We start from the raw sequence: 15,634 nt of genomic DNA on the forward strand, positions 1-15,634 counted from the left end.
GTTAATGTTATTAAAGTACATTAGCTGGGGGAAAAAAACTATTATGAAAGTGATTCCAACAACATTTATTATCTTTTGGTGTGGTGTGTACTTCCCATTCTCACAGACGAACAGTTATTAAAACTTTATCGTAGTTACTGTCCTTGATGTGAACAGCTCTTTACTGCTGCATAAACACTAAATGACATTCAGGTCAGGATGTGGCCCGTCTGTTCACTTATAGGATCACACACTAATGTGACTCTGTCCTGACTGCTCTGTTCAACCCCATGTGTGTGATGCTAGTTCAAGACAGTGGCGATGTGCTGTTTAACCTCTGTGATATGATGTTCTTCAAAAGTGATTAACACAAGGAGGGCGTGTCCACAGGATTTAAAAAGACATTCATATTAATGAGCTTAATAGTCTTCAACATTATACAATGTATGAACAAAAACAATGCTTGCCTTCAAGAAGCTGATGTCTTCATTGAGAGGTTTGTATCATCACACAGCAGTGCTAACTTGTTAAGAAAACTCTCAATGTGTCGGTTAGGTTTATTAAAGGAACCGATTATTCCAAAGATTGCACATTATGCACAGTGTGTCAGATTGATTTAGTAGGAGTATTGAGGAAAGTGAAGGATGTCATATCATATATGGTGACAAACTGCAATAAATGTTACAGGATAAATACTGTTAAATTTGCAGTTTTTAAAATGAGTTTTTCTTTACATTGACTGCCATTCAGAATGCACAAATTTGAAAGAGTTTGCGCATTTAGCAGCAGATGACAGATGACAGATATAATAAACAGAACGTAGACCAATGTGTTGGTTTGGACGCTAATTTTTAAGGTCTTAACGAAACTCATGACATCAGCAGCTCAAACGGTCCCTTTAAATGGCTGGTTCGTCTGATAGGCTGCATCTCTCTCTCTCTCTCTCTCTCTCTCTCTCTCTCTCTCTTTCTCTCTCTCTCTCTCCTCTGAGACATTCCGCATCCTCCTGAAACTCTTCCACTCACTTTGTCTCAAACTGAAGAGTCTGAGGAGTGCGAGACATTCGCGCGTCTCCGTCTCCATTGCGCACAGAGAATCGCTCGTGTATCTTTCGTTTCTATGTTTCTTTTATTTGTTCGTAAATATTCTTCCTCTCCAGCCGAACCGGATCGATCGACCCCAGTGACGGGAGGTCGTGGATGAAGGATACGCATGTGGACAGCCACTTTCCCTGGATATAACCATGCGACGGGATGTTGATTAGACGGGCGCGGGTCCAAAGCATGGAAACCTGTTGGAAAGGATTGATTCTGTGTGTACGAGGATACTGACACTCGTCTTGCACTGCTATTGACCTTCACTGCGCGTTGATTTAGAGACATTTGGATCCGTCGGCGTGATTGGAGAGGTCCTCTCTCTCCGCTAGCGCATGAATCTATGGAAAAGCACACAGTGGGACATGGTTAAACTGATTGAGTCACCTGTGGATGTAGTGCTGATGCCCAGAGCTCTTGTCTGAGGTGAGCTGGAGGTCTGGTGGTCTTGGGGAGTTCGTGGAATGCGAACGCAACGACGCGCCGCGTCCTCCTCGTCCTGCTGTCCGCGGCGCACAGACGGTAAGCGAAACCCTGAAACCTCCAAAATAACACGCAACAGAGCCCGCATCTTACAATCTCACTCTTTTATTGTTTTTATTCTGAGAGTGTAGATATTTTTAGAAAATTCCATTGTTTTAATTGCAGAACTCATGCGCGCAACCTTGTATATTATATACAGTAGTTATATATATAAGCTTTCATTTTAGTTAAACGCCTGGTAGGTTTATTTTTATGCAAGTCGACTGTGCAGACACAGACAGGACTGGACTGGGACTAAAAATCAGCCCTGGCATTTTTTGGTCCAAACGTCCACCACTACGATCAGAATTGGTCCAGTCGAAATTACATGTACATGCATGAAATATAATCGCAGATACACACTAACTAACACTGTGTTTATTTATTTGCCTGTGCGTACCAGTGTACCCACTTGCTCTTGACTTAATGTTAATAGTAAGTTAACTTTTGACTAACCAGTATGGAACAGCTGCAGTATATCAAAGTGCTGAATACCAAATTATACCAAACATATCAATTTTCTGTTTCAGTCTAGATTCATCATGCTGAGGCAGATGCTGCTGAACTCCACGGCGGCAGCGCGAGACTTCGACCTGATGAGCAACACACACACGCAGGCGCCGCTGTCTCACGGGCCCGTGAGCGTGCTGGCCCTCCTGAAGCCTACGGGTCGCGGGAGCGCCTTACGGGAGGGCGAGCCTGACAAACCAGACCTGGCCACGTATGTGGTGATGTGCCTGGTGCTCTTCCTGCTGGTCCTCCTCATCGTGTTCTTCATCAACTGTCAGCTGAGGAACTCTTTCTTCGCCTCCATGCCTTACGACCGCTCACTGCGAGAGGCCCGCAGCTCCTACAAATGACCCGTTCGAGCCCCTCAATGGATGCAAAGTGGTTTGGATAACAGAATCAGTGCCGGATTGAAGCTGAACTCACCCGTGTGATCGATCTGTCTGTATAACATGACTGTTTTATACTTCTGCATGGCCTTTTTATGTCCATATACGGTTTATCACAAGTTGTGTGCGTTATGTTAGAGATTATTTTCTTGTACGATGTTAAACCATGATTAAATCTCACATACATGAGCGTCTGTGTCTGGAAAATGTACTGATATTTTATTCGGGTTAATAGGACGAGTTTCATTTACTCATTTATTTTCCCCCAAACACAATTACACAATATGTAGAGTTCTAATTAATCCCATGAGTTGTATGATGAGCATTTGAATGAATATTTCAAAATATATTTCTATTTGGCTTTTTTCAGTTTAAGTAATTTTAGTAGTACTTAAACTTTCAATCTTTTTATTTATTTATTTATTTATTTATTTATTTTCGGCTAGTTGACAAGGCAATATTTGTAATCTTCATTACTTTAGTAGTATTAATATACTATTATAGCATTTATTAAAAATTGATTTAATTTTAGTTTAAAGTTTAGCTATTCTGTTTTGATTTTGTCATATCAAATAGAATTTTGTAATATTTTGAAGAACTTTTTATTCTCATATTTTCAGTTCAATACTTTCATCTTAAGTTTTAATTATAATAATTTTGTTGTCATTTTTCTCTTTTTTATTTTAAAAAGTTAAGTCGTTTTAAATAAAGTATTTATGAATAGTTTCAATAAGACTTTATTGTTAGATTTTCCGTTTTCGCTTTAATTTTAATAATATTTGTGTCATTTTTTATTATATTATTTATTGTTATTATTATTATTTAATTATATAATTTATTAATAGTTTGAATAGGTTTTACTTTTAGATTAGTTTTGATTATAATTTCAGTTTTAATAATGTATGTACTTTTGTCATTTTTATTAATTTATTATTTTTAGTTTTTTAGTATTAGTGACGTTAGTTCTTTAACTTTTTTTAAGTTGGCTGCCATTTTTTAAATCTTCATTTAAGTTTTTCATCTAATATTTATATTCTATTTAATTCCAACTGTATTTCTTTAACTGTTTATTAAGATTTCCAATTATTAACACTAACAACACTGGTTTGAGCATTTTTCCACTGAAGTCAGTCAGTCATTTGGATGAGTAAATGAGGACAGGGTTTTTGTTTTGGTGCTGAAATGTAAAGATCTGAGCTACAGTCTTAGGTTCAAATCCTCTGAATGTCATTATCGTGTCCTGCGAGACACTTAGTATGAAAGCAGCAGCTAAATGAGTCCAGCAGTAGGTAGTGTGACTTCCACCCAGCTGAGCCCGAATCATCTATCGATGTTTGTCTGACAGTTATTATATTCTCCTGAAGTTACGTAAGACACCAACGCCAGTGGAGATATAAATCAATCCGATATCTGTCTTAATCCGCATCCGATGCACCAAAGCCGTGATGACAGACGCAGAGAATCAGGTGCGACTCAATAAAAAAGAGACGCCGGGCTTATAATATAAAACCAAGACAAATGGATGTGTCTCTTTCCTCAAGAGCCTTTCTGAGCAGCTCACAGAGAGAAACCAATGACCATGACTGAAATATCCAACTGTTTTGAGGTTTAATAAGATAACCACAGATTCTGATCAGAGGCGGTGTGTTATGTGTGTGTGTGTGTGTGTGTGTGTGAGAGAGAGAGAGAGAGAGAGAGAGAGAGAGAGAGTTTCTGACCTAGCAACACTTTTGAGGACAGCTTTGCTGAAAATGTCCCCAGAAGATCTGAAGGGAACTTTCAACTAAAGTGAAAGGGTCTGAAACTATTAGAAAGTTTTTCTTTAAAGAGCAGATGAGAGGAAACGCTTAACTTTCAGAAAATGTTCATTCTCCTCAGGAGCTCACACTTAATCTAAACCTGGTTTAGGTAGTTGCAGTTTTTTTCTAGAAATAAATATAAAATAAACATAACTTAAATTAAGAATGGGTTAAAGGATACCAGTAAGGAGGTTATAGATTCGACTTGAATTAAACAAGCATTCAGTAGATTTGAAGGCTAATTTTACCATGAATAAAAAAACTAAAGTTTCATAATTTCAGATTTATTTCAGGCTGTCAACACAAAAACTTTATAAATGATTTGCTTAAAATTGTTTTACAATATTTTTTACCCCATTTTTTAAACAATTTAGGTAAATTAAATCAATATTGTCATGTATATGTAATTAAATATAAGTTAAACTGATTATACACTGCTGTTCAAAAGTGTTGAAGGCTGCATTTTATATATTTATTTATTGACTAAAAATGCAGTAAAAACAGTAACGTTGTGAAATATTTTTACTATTTAAAATAACTGTTTCTGTTGTAATACATTTTAAAATGTAATTCATGTGTTGCAAAGCTGAATTTACAGCATCATTACTCCAGTCTTCAGTGTCACATGATCCTTCAGAAGTCATTCATATATGCTGATTTGCTGCTTAAGAAAATTAAATTATGATTATTAATGTTGTACTGCTTTTTATTTTTTATTTTTCAGGACTATTTGATGAATAGTGAATAGAAAGCTCAAAAGAACAACATTTATATGGAATACAAATATTTTCTAACATATATATAATTCATACATGTACATAATATGACCCCAAGCTTTTAAACATACTGTGAAGCTGCAGTATAGCTATTGTTTATGCAGTGTTAATTGTTTAATAATTCATTTTACCAACTCGATAATTACCACTGGCTATTTGTGTTTTTATCACTTTAAACAATGATTGTACATGTGACTTTTACTGGATTCTCGGGAAGTGTCATAAACACGCTTTGTTCCCCTGTTCTCAGCAGAGAAACTGCTTTCTAACCAGACTAACTAATATTTCTAAAGATGGTATATTTACAGTGTTAGTATCTGTGTTAATCCGCAGTCATTAAGACAATAGAAGTGTCTTCGTGTGAAAAGCTCTTTCCTCATTACCTCAAAACAAACCTTCATTACCATACATTATGTCATTCCAGGGCCCTTCAGTGGCACAGGCCCCTGATATTTCTCTCCTTGGTGTGTGTGTGTGTGTGTGTGTGTGTGTGTGTGTGTGTGTGTGTGTCGGTGGTGGGATTTAGATGAGAGTTTGGGTAAATTGGAGTGTGTGCAGTAGATTATAATTACTCAGTGTGAATCTGGGTTGGCTTGAGTCAGCACATTCACAAAGAAACCTGCAGTGACTGACTGACTGTGGACAATATCAGACTGATCTCTGCAGAGCTGCAGGACACATTGTGCATTCACTTAAAGAGATAAACGGGTGCATATACTTTCTGCACAGAGCTCTTCTTTTCATTTTTGTCTCTGTATGACACACACTCAACTGTCTGAAGCCTGTTAATTACACACACCACTGAAGAACACTAATTAAGTCAACTGTCAGCAGCTTTTCTCCAGCATTCCTGAAGTCTGGCATTAAAGTTAATGACACTGGAAAGATGAGCGAGGTGAAACGGCTCTTAATGTGCCTTAACCAGCATGAATTCATCAGGATCCGTTCTGCTTTACCTGTTAATGGGACAAATAAGAAACAAGAAGGCCAGTCTAAAATTAAACTTTCGCTGTTTTTTAAACCACATGAATGTGCTGTGAAGCACGCTAACACGCAGCGGCTGTTCAACTCGTCACCAGCAGGTGGTGCGCTTCGCTTAGAAATAAATTAGTCAGGAAGAAATATAGTTTCCTTTTTATTATTAATTTATTTTTTATTTATTTATTTTAGATAAGAACATGTAGTAGTAAATGACATTGCTGCATATGCAGGCAGTAAGACAAATAAACAGAAATAAAACAATGTTATTTTTAATGTAAAAAAATCATTGCATTTCTATGTTTAGTTTTAAATTTACAATAAAAATACATGGCTTCATATTAAATGTAATCTTCTGTACATAATATTCGACCCCATCTATTTTTCCTTTCTTATAATGTATAAAAACAGGAATTCTAGTTTTATATATGCCATAAAAATCAATAAACTTAACACTCAGAAGTTTGTTCTTGCAATAACAAAACAATCTAAATGCATCTTTAAAAGTCAAAGTCAAACTAGGTTTTATTGTCATGAAGAGAAAGTGAAACAGTGGCTCACAGTGTTAAACTATCCTTTACTCACCAAAGATATTTGTAAAAAAAAAAAAAAAAAAACACACACACACACACACACACACTTACAAAATAATATTGTGAAATATCATAACAATTTAAAATACCTTTCTGATTATCAATGTTAAAACATTCTTTTATTTTTTTAGGAAACTGTGATACATTTATATTTTTAGGATTCTTTGATGAACAGAAAGTTTACAAGAATAGCACTTAATGAAAATATTATTTTTTTTTTTAGCATAAATGTCTTTACTGTCACTTTGTATTAATTTATTATCAAAATCTTGCTGATTAAAAGTATTCATTATTTAATAATACTAATACTAGTCTTTTATAAAGATGAACCTTATGAAAACCTTAGCCAAGTCAGTTTTAATATCTGAACATTCCATTATGAGGATGGTTGTGTGGATCACAATGTATGACAATATAGCCGATCCATATTTTAGATGAGTGACACGTGAGGGGTCAGCAGGGGTCAGTATTGGTCTACCTGTGTTTGATACGCTCAGGTGTGTGCGCGTGTGTGTGTGTGTCTGTGCGCATCTTGGCTCCGCCCATCTGACCTGCCCAACACACACAGGAAGAGAGAAAGCGGAAAACTTCAGCTGAACTACTCATGGCTGTTTGCACGATCTGAGGACTTTACCATGAAGAGTCAGGACTTTAAATCAGTGATAAGAGGAATTCATGACAGCTGTACAGACTGACAGCGAAGATCGACAGGTTTAGAGATTTAACGCGAAGTTTACATCGAGACAATCTTGCGCGAAAACAAGGAAACGTGTGCGTGGAGATCAGCGCGGGCGCGAATCGAGTCGCGAAAGGTCCAAAACCAGCACGCGTCCGCGAAACCAGACCCCAGGGTTCAAACTTCCCTCCTTTTCCTTTGTGCCGGAGGACGAGCACAGGCCGGCGGCGCGCATCAGCTCCAGGCCGCGGGTAAAGACGCCCTGAGCTGGCGCGTGAGCATCCACATCGGAGGAGTTCAAGTAATTTTACTGCACAAACATGGATCCAAACTCAGCATCTGGTGGTGCTTCAAAAAGTAAGAAAGACAAGGAGAAGAAAAGCAAGAAGTACGATGAGGACGGAGACGGAAAGAAGAAGTTTGTAAGTGTATGATGTCCTTATATGTGCTGTCAGTACTTGAGTGAAGCGCCAGGGTGTTTATAAATGTGTTTATGCTCGAACCTGGTTGTTTATTAAAGTCAAAGACGTTTAAATTCACATTTCCTACATGCAGTCACGAAGCTCTGATCGGTTTGAGAAGTTTTGCAGCGCGCTCGCGTTCGTCTTCTCTGATGAGGAAGTGTTTTCAAGCATCACTCTTCCTTCAAAGGGTTTCAAATATCCGGAAGGGACCTTAACCACCCCCATTTCTAGTTAGATGGCTGTCACCTCTGACAGTAACGCAACAATATGTTTTTGGACAGGGGCAATACCATAGTATTCATTCATTTCCATGTAGAAAAAAAATGCATAGGCAACTTGGAAATATACTGTTTCACCGCGACATGCAACATTGTTTGTCTGCGAAATGACATGTTGTTTCAGTGCGAGGCGTCGCGTCGCGTCGCGTTCTGACTGTAACAACATTCCGAGGTGAAAAGCGTTCATGTTTGTTTCAGAGCGGTTCCTGCGGTTTGCATCCTGTCACGCGCAGAGCGGTATCGATTACGGAGCACATTCAGTTACAGGAGTTTTATTGCCGTTGGGTAAATACCTCTTGGAAGTTGTGCAATTGAAAAAGCGCGAATGTGAGGGAATTCTGTGACGTCATAAAGGAGTCCTGGAGCTCATGTGGATGTGGTGTCGAGCGCGCGCCCTCTCTTCAACACTCAGGCCCCGCCCACTGAGGTCTCTTCAGCTGGGCTGTGTGTGCATACTCCAAATTGTATACTATATACTGTATGTAAAATGCACCTCCCCCCTTCCCCCCTTTTTTCCTTACTTATAGTGAGCAAATAGTATGAGAGAGCAATCATAAGTTCCTTGTAGTAAGATTGTTCTTTTTAATAAACTTTTAAATCAAACACATAGTTCACCCAAACAAATGAATATAAATAAAATAAAATGTGCTCACCCTCAGGCCATCCAAGATGTAGATGAGTTAGTTTCTTCATGGGAACAGATTTGGAGAAATGTAGCATTACATCACTTGCTCATCAATGGATCCTCTGCAGTGAATGGGTGCCGTCAGAATGAGAGTCCAAACAGCTGATAAGAAAATCCCAATAATCCACAAGTAATTAATATGACTCCAGCCCATCAATTTACATCTTATGAAACCGAAAGCTGCGTATTTGTATGAAACAAATCAATCATTAAGGCATTTTCATTTTAAAGTGTTGCTTCCAAGCAGCAACCTCCCGCTCTCTGGTGAAGCCTACATGGAAGTGACTTCAACTGTAATTCATCAACTGGCCTCTTGAGGCTGGCTGCAAAAGGGAGTCAGTCCCATAGACTCCCCATGTTAGAAAGGCCAACTTTACAGCAGAAAAAAACGTTTACAGCCTGGTGCAAAAAATTATTTCAGTCTCTATAGCTAATTTTACCCTTCGTGACAACTGAGGGGGGTGAATTTCTTTATAACTCAACCGTTTAAATTATATTAAGCCTTAAAGTTCTGCATGATTAAGGGCGTGGCCACTTGAGTGACAGGTGAATTGCCGCTGCTGACACTGCACTAGTTGGGCGTGGTTTCAGCAACCAGCTCCCGCCTTGCCCATTTTCGATTACCCCGGAGCTGCCAAGATGGCGATGGCCTGCTCCGGCCACTTTTGGCTTCAGAAACGCTCTTCGGAAACCTATGGGTGACGTCACCGACACTGCGTCCATGTTTTCATATGGTCTATGGTTGCTTCTGATCAAAATGTGAGTCCATAATAACACTTCCTCCAATGCAAAAGTCTCATTTTCTGAATTAGTAGAGAAATATGCACAGATCAAGCACAATGCTTGCAATACAAACAAACAAAAAAAAAACATTTTATTTCTTACAAACACATAGCTTTTCAAAATATGTTGATTGATGAACTGGAGTGTTGTGGAGTTTTTATCAGCTGTTTCGTCAAATGGAAATGTATGGTCCCAAACACACCTGGTGTTTTATAGTGAAACTCTAGACACTGATGTGAGGAAACCGTAAACCATCACTGTATGTGTGAACGTGGGGTTTCTGTCTGGTAGAAGCAGAGCTCTTCTTTCTACCATAATTACCACCAGAACACCATACCATTTTACATTAGAACTGTAAAGTCCACTGTATTGTGTTTTATACTCAAGTTTCGAAGGCCTCTAAATCATCAAAACGCTCAAACTTGTTGTTAAACCTGTTGCACACAATCTGCTACATGCCTTGTCGTCTGATTCATAGTTAAAAAAAATTTTCAGCAAGTAAAAGTCTTTTAGATTAATTGTAGAGATGTCCACCTACTGACTCTTATTACGTAAACATAAGAATAACTTTTATGTAGTTGGTGATATTTCAAGATCAACAGTTACTGGACTGAAGCAATATAGCTTTACTTGATTATCCAAACATTATTTATTTTGAAAAATCAGCTAGTATCAAATATGATCATTATGTGTTCATCTCTCAATCATTATTGTCTTGCATTGCATTATTTAAATTAAATTTATGCATTAAGCAGACGCTTTTATCTAAATCGACTTACATAGTGCATTCAGGCTATCAATTTTTGCATATCATTATTTTACATTATATGTTTTGCTCCTCAAACTAAGCATTTCAGTTTCATCTTTCTAAGACATTATTGGAGATATAGATGAACGGATGATATTTATATTATGTAAGTATTTGCTAAACTGTTATAAACATCTCCTTGATTTAAATGACAGTCAGAATTTCATCTTCCTTTTTGACCATATACATAGCAGCATCTGAACCAAATTGCATATTTTAGCATAAATGAGCTGTTTTTTCCTTCGTATTTTCACCGTTTCAATCTATATGAGCCATAAAAACCTGATGTATCAAATATGATACTGAACAAAACGTAAATATAAATACATATGCTTCAGTAAACGTTTTCATTTCAGAAAACGTAAAAAAAAAAGTTTTATAATGGAGTTTTATAGGGCCCTTAATGTTTTTTTTTTTTCTCAAAGCTGAGTTTGTATTATCAGAGGCCTTGAGTTGCATCTGGAGTTTAGCTGATTTAAAGTTTGCTCTGATAGTTTAGTGTTTAGCTCCCTCGTGTTTATTTTTTACATTGATTGTAGTCCCGAAAGATCTTAAAGTCCAGAATGTCCATTTCCACCACAGTGAACTCCCGCTCAGCCCTTCAGATGCTTCATTTGAAAGTGTGTGCAGTAGTGCGAAACGGTTTTGTTCTTCGGGTCTGGAGCTGAGCGTCCTTGTCTGTCATCTGCCCTCTCAATGGTTTCACACTCTCCCTTCAGCAAGGATGTCAAACACACACACACACACACATACACATGCTGCTGGTGTTTTTCTATAACGAGCAGAAGGTCATGTTTTAGGAGGGACGTCATTTTTGTGAGGGAGATTGGATCAGTGGACAAATGTCCACAGGTCGCTGCTTACATTTGTTCCCCGCCAACATTGTCCAGTGTGTGTGTATATATATATGTATATATATATGTATGTAAATGATGTCACGCACTAATACTTCCAGTTTTTTGTTTTTTTTTTACGGATGGATGTTTCCTGACAACTGTAATGCTGCTTATCTTGACGGTGCACATGGTTTGTTCCAGAGCATTCCACTGAGGAATATTGACTCACTGAGCAGCAGGTTTGCATATAAACACCTCGCTAATGGAACATGAGTCTCTTGCGGGGTTTGTGTCCCTTAGGTCAGTGTCCCGGGCAGGTGTAGCTGAGTTTGGCCTCTCAGGACTTTCACTTCTGCTCCTTACAGAGGTGCTTACACTGATGTCTGAGCTAGGTCTCATGTGCATCTGAAAGATCAGATGGAAAACTGCATCACACTGCATGCGCCGCTGCACACAGCTATCAGACATGACAGAACCCAAACCCTGAGCCATAACATGCGCTAAACTAATGCTAAAATACACAATTATATTAACTTTAATTAAACTATACTGTGAATTTGTAACAGTTCAGAAATGTAGGGTCAGTATTTACTCTTTACTTTAATGCAGACAGACAGAATTGTCACTCCACCTGATGCTGAAGATAAGAAACTCTCAAATAGATTCAACTGCTTCCAATTTCTGATCACAATCACAAACCAGTCCGATAAACTCATCTTTCAGACAGACAGACAGAAGCTACCACAGCCTGTCTGTTCAGTGATGGAGGAGAGACGTTTTGAGGGTGTTTTCTGAAGAGATCCGAGTGTTGAACCACATCCCGTATCGCTCTATCTGACAGCGACGCTCTAATGTCCAGGATAACATGACTGCTGATTCAGAACTACCGCCCGTATTTACCTCACATGTCAGAGCACAAGAAGAGAAAGAACACGTATTCTTAGAAGAATAAGCATTTGTAGCTCTTTAAAATCAGATCACATTCTTTTAGACCTAACGTGATGCTATTGAGATGCAGTCTGGGAAACGCCTCTGCTCATAAAACAGCAATGCATTTCACAGAGGCTTGTGCTTTGGGAGTGCAGGGCCTCTGCATTTAAGAAACTTCTCTGTCATTATTAGTGGCTCATATTTAGTTAGCTGACAGGAAGTTCAGCTGAGGGGACTGAGCCACACGATGCCGAGAGAGAGAGAAAGATTCATGGGAAACGGAAATACAGAAATGAACTGAAAGTAAATGCTGAAGAAAATATGAAATTTGTAGAATTTTAAGGAAGCAAGAATTTCATCTGGAGTGTTGAGATAGATTGCTGAATTGAAGGATGGGTGATAGAAAGACAGACCAGGGCTGGATGCTGTGTCTCTGTTTAAGACAGCTCGTCTGCTGACTCACATTCGCGTGAGTTTGATGTGTGAGCTAGAAAAGTGTCTTCTTATAGTTTCAGGAAGTAACAGTTGTAACGACAGGAAGTCAGGGTTTACTCCATCACTCTTACTCCTGTGTCTTACCGTCACGTTATCTCATTAAGGAGATCAGGGAGTGTAGATTTAAACCAATATAGATCTATAAAACTGTGCAGCTGGAGCATTTGGGTTTCAGACATTGTGATTGGACGATGAGAGACCAACAGAGACCGCTTCAGCCAATCACAGGCTGTTCTGCCTCGCCGACAGACAGTTCTGCATTTAAACTGAAATGATGTAATGCACAATTTTCAGGGCCGAATATCCTTACTAATATAGTGAAATGTTATGACCAGTTCATAAATGGTCCAGATCAGTGGTTCTCAAGCTTTTTTACTCCAATATGTCCACAACAATATTTGATTTAATGGTGGGTTTACAGACCAGGTTAGGAGACGTGTAATATAAGCCTTTAACCTCTAACCTCTAAATGATATGTTATTTCTCCTTACCTCATCTGTACACCTATCATCAAATCAGATGTTGTTGTGGACAAATTGGAGTAAAAAAGATTGGAGTAGAAAACAAGTGAAAGTGTATGAGGTGAGCTCACTAATGTAGTGTCTAGGTGTATATGTGTGTGTGTGTGTGTGCGCACCTGGTCAGTGGACTGTCCTCTGTTCAGGCTGAATGGATTAAATCAGGCTGCCAAAGTTGCCGTGTGTGTGTGAATGGTATTTAAATAGGTTGTGAGTCACTGGATTAGATTCTGTGGTTCAGATGGTGTACGTGTGTGTGTGTGTGTGTGTGTGTGTGTGTGTGTGTATGTGTGTGCGTGTACTGGTATATATGGTTTAGGAGGACCCAAATGTGTGTAATGACATGGGTACTACAACAAACATGATTTATAAGGACACTTCCTGTGACCCCATAAAACAAAAGGCTAAAAAAAAGTCAATAATAACTGGCAGTAGTTTTCTGTAAGGGCTAGGTTTAGATGTAGGGTTTAGGTGTACAGTTTGTACAGTATAAAATCCATTACACCTGTGGAGAGTCCCCATAAACCACAAATACAAGTGTGTGTGTGATAGATTATTTTGTGGGTGTGCTGAGGTGTGTGTGTGTGTGGTTCAGTAATTAGTCAATCATGCATTTTGACAATGAAATACCGGTTCCATTCATGATGACACACGTGAATATCTGAAGAGAAGCATCAACACGCGAGCTGTTTGTGTGTTTGTGACAGTTTGGTATGTGTGAATGTGCTTTCTTGGTTATTGCTTATTATCTCCATTGACATCTCTTTAATGATGGTTTACTGGCTATTAAATTGGCCACATAATTAGTTAATTAAGACACAGCCTCCTTTTAAATAAAGTTAACCATTTGTTTAATTAATCTTGAATTAATATGTAGTTATTATCATAAATATACAGTATTTATATAGCTTCTAAAATATTTGCACGTCTGTGGCAGCAGTGAAATTCCCTTTGACCTGCAATCTCTCATTAACAGACAGATTAATCCGTCTAATCTCTCTCTCTCTCCCACACACACACACAAACACACTGACAGGTGTATTAGGTGGAGTGTGTGAATGTCTGTGATTCAGTCCGTTGTCTATTTGGCTGTTTGGTGTGTCTGAAATGTTGAATTTGTGTTTGAATCCCTGAATGTGAACACACACACACACACTGTTTGAATGGCTTTCTGTTTGAGTTTTATCCCAGCAGATTCTCTGTATTGATGAGACACACACGGTGTTTGTGTGTCAGTGCTGATGAAGCTACTTTGAAACTGCAGCTTCTCATAAATTGACGTAGTTATTCGAAGCTATTATGGCTGCATGATCAATCAGAAAAATTCATGAAATGATTGGAAATTTGGATCACTTTAGCGTAACATGCGCCAAATCTTCCCAAACTTCACACACTGCTTATCAACAAAATATAAACTTAAAGGGCTCCCTGCTATTTTCATCCAAATAAAAGTAATTTAAGAAATTAAGGCATGGATTTTAGTATTGTAATTTTACAGTTGTACTGTGTAATATAATTATACTATTTTTCTTAAATTGTTTTTCTTTTGCAGTGAAACATTATGATAGTTATTAATTCAATTGTTTATATGTAGTAGTAGTAGTAGTAGTAGTAGTAATAGTAATAGTCCGTGAGCCCTCTTGATGACGAAAATAAAGTAATGCCGACAGTGCGCGGATGGCCGAAATATACTTTGGCCATTACGCGATCAGCAACAGGCCGTTTTTTTGCCTTATTTGTTCTGGACTTACACAAACTGCATTGCAATGAAATCATTTTCCAAAATGTAATTTATATGAAAATATGAAGTCCGTTAATGTCTGTTAACACAGGCCAGGGATGCTGGAGATGGACGCGCAGAGAAAAGTACTGTAGCAGGCAGATCACTCACTGTTCATGATGCACAAACTATTGGAAGAAAATCCTCAATATTGATTTGGAGGTTTATATGAATGTGTTTCTGAGGGGAGCTGACTGTCTTCTGAAAAGTTTATTCGTATAATTTCACAAAGCTTGTCAGAACATTCTGTTTTTGCTTTAGATTGGGTTATTATTAAATCAAATTATGTGTATGATTATTATTATATAACTAAATGAGATAAATGAAATGTATATGAATTATATAACAAATTGAATAACTGTAATTACAGATTTAGGTTAAACAAAAATGTCAGTCTTTTTATTTCTTTTTAGGAAACAAATCAAAGAAGAAAAAAAAAACTAATTCTACTGTTTCTAATAATCTGTATGTTGCTCAAAAACTAATTTTGAATGTTTGAATATTACCTTAAATCATTTATATGCTCTACGGTTTGAAATAGAAAGTGATGTATTGTTTTGTTTTATCATAAAAATAATATAGTTTCCAGAAGAAAATTGTTATTATATAGACCAGCTGAAATATAATCATAAGCCAGTCAGTTTAACTCGAGTGAGGTGTGAACAGCAACACTTCTCAGCTGTGAATGTGAACAAACAGTGGGTTTGTGTGTGCTTCTGGGACATTGTGCAACGTCTGATGCAC

At 37.9% G+C, this 15,634-nt stretch overlaps 2 protein-coding genes across 3 annotated transcripts in view; both read left to right on the forward strand.

Moving 5' to 3' along the window:
* The first annotated feature begins 999 nt into the window (after window positions 1-999).
* On the forward strand, window positions 1,000-2,672 carry LOC128027317 (small integral membrane protein 32-like). Its single transcript, XM_052614843.1, has 2 exons — window positions 1,000-1,595; window positions 2,126-2,672. Exon 2 carries the CDS (start codon window positions 2,138-2,140, stop codon window positions 2,453-2,455), a length of 318 nt encoding a protein of 105 aa, XP_052470803.1. The 5' UTR covers window positions 1,000-1,595; window positions 2,126-2,137; the 3' UTR covers window positions 2,456-2,672.
* Window positions 2,673-7,176: 4,504 nt separating this feature from the next.
* LOC128027741 (protein diaphanous homolog 1) overlaps window positions 7,177-15,634 on the forward strand; it is an 85,176-nt gene continuing 76,718 nt past the window's right edge. For both annotated transcript variants that reach the window (XM_052615565.1, XM_052615566.1), the window contains exon 1: window positions 7,177-7,735. In XM_052615565.1, the coding sequence (XP_052471525.1) occupies window positions 7,634-7,735 (102 nt within the window). In that variant the 5' untranslated portion in view covers window positions 7,177-7,633. The remainder of the gene's footprint in view (window positions 7,736-15,634) is intronic.

Source organism: Carassius gibelio, chromosome A14, assembly GCF_023724105.1.
Source record: "Carassius gibelio isolate Cgi1373 ecotype wild population from Czech Republic chromosome A14, carGib1.2-hapl.c, whole genome shotgun sequence".
In the NCBI taxonomy this organism is placed as follows: domain Eukaryota; kingdom Metazoa; phylum Chordata; class Actinopteri; order Cypriniformes; family Cyprinidae; genus Carassius; species Carassius gibelio.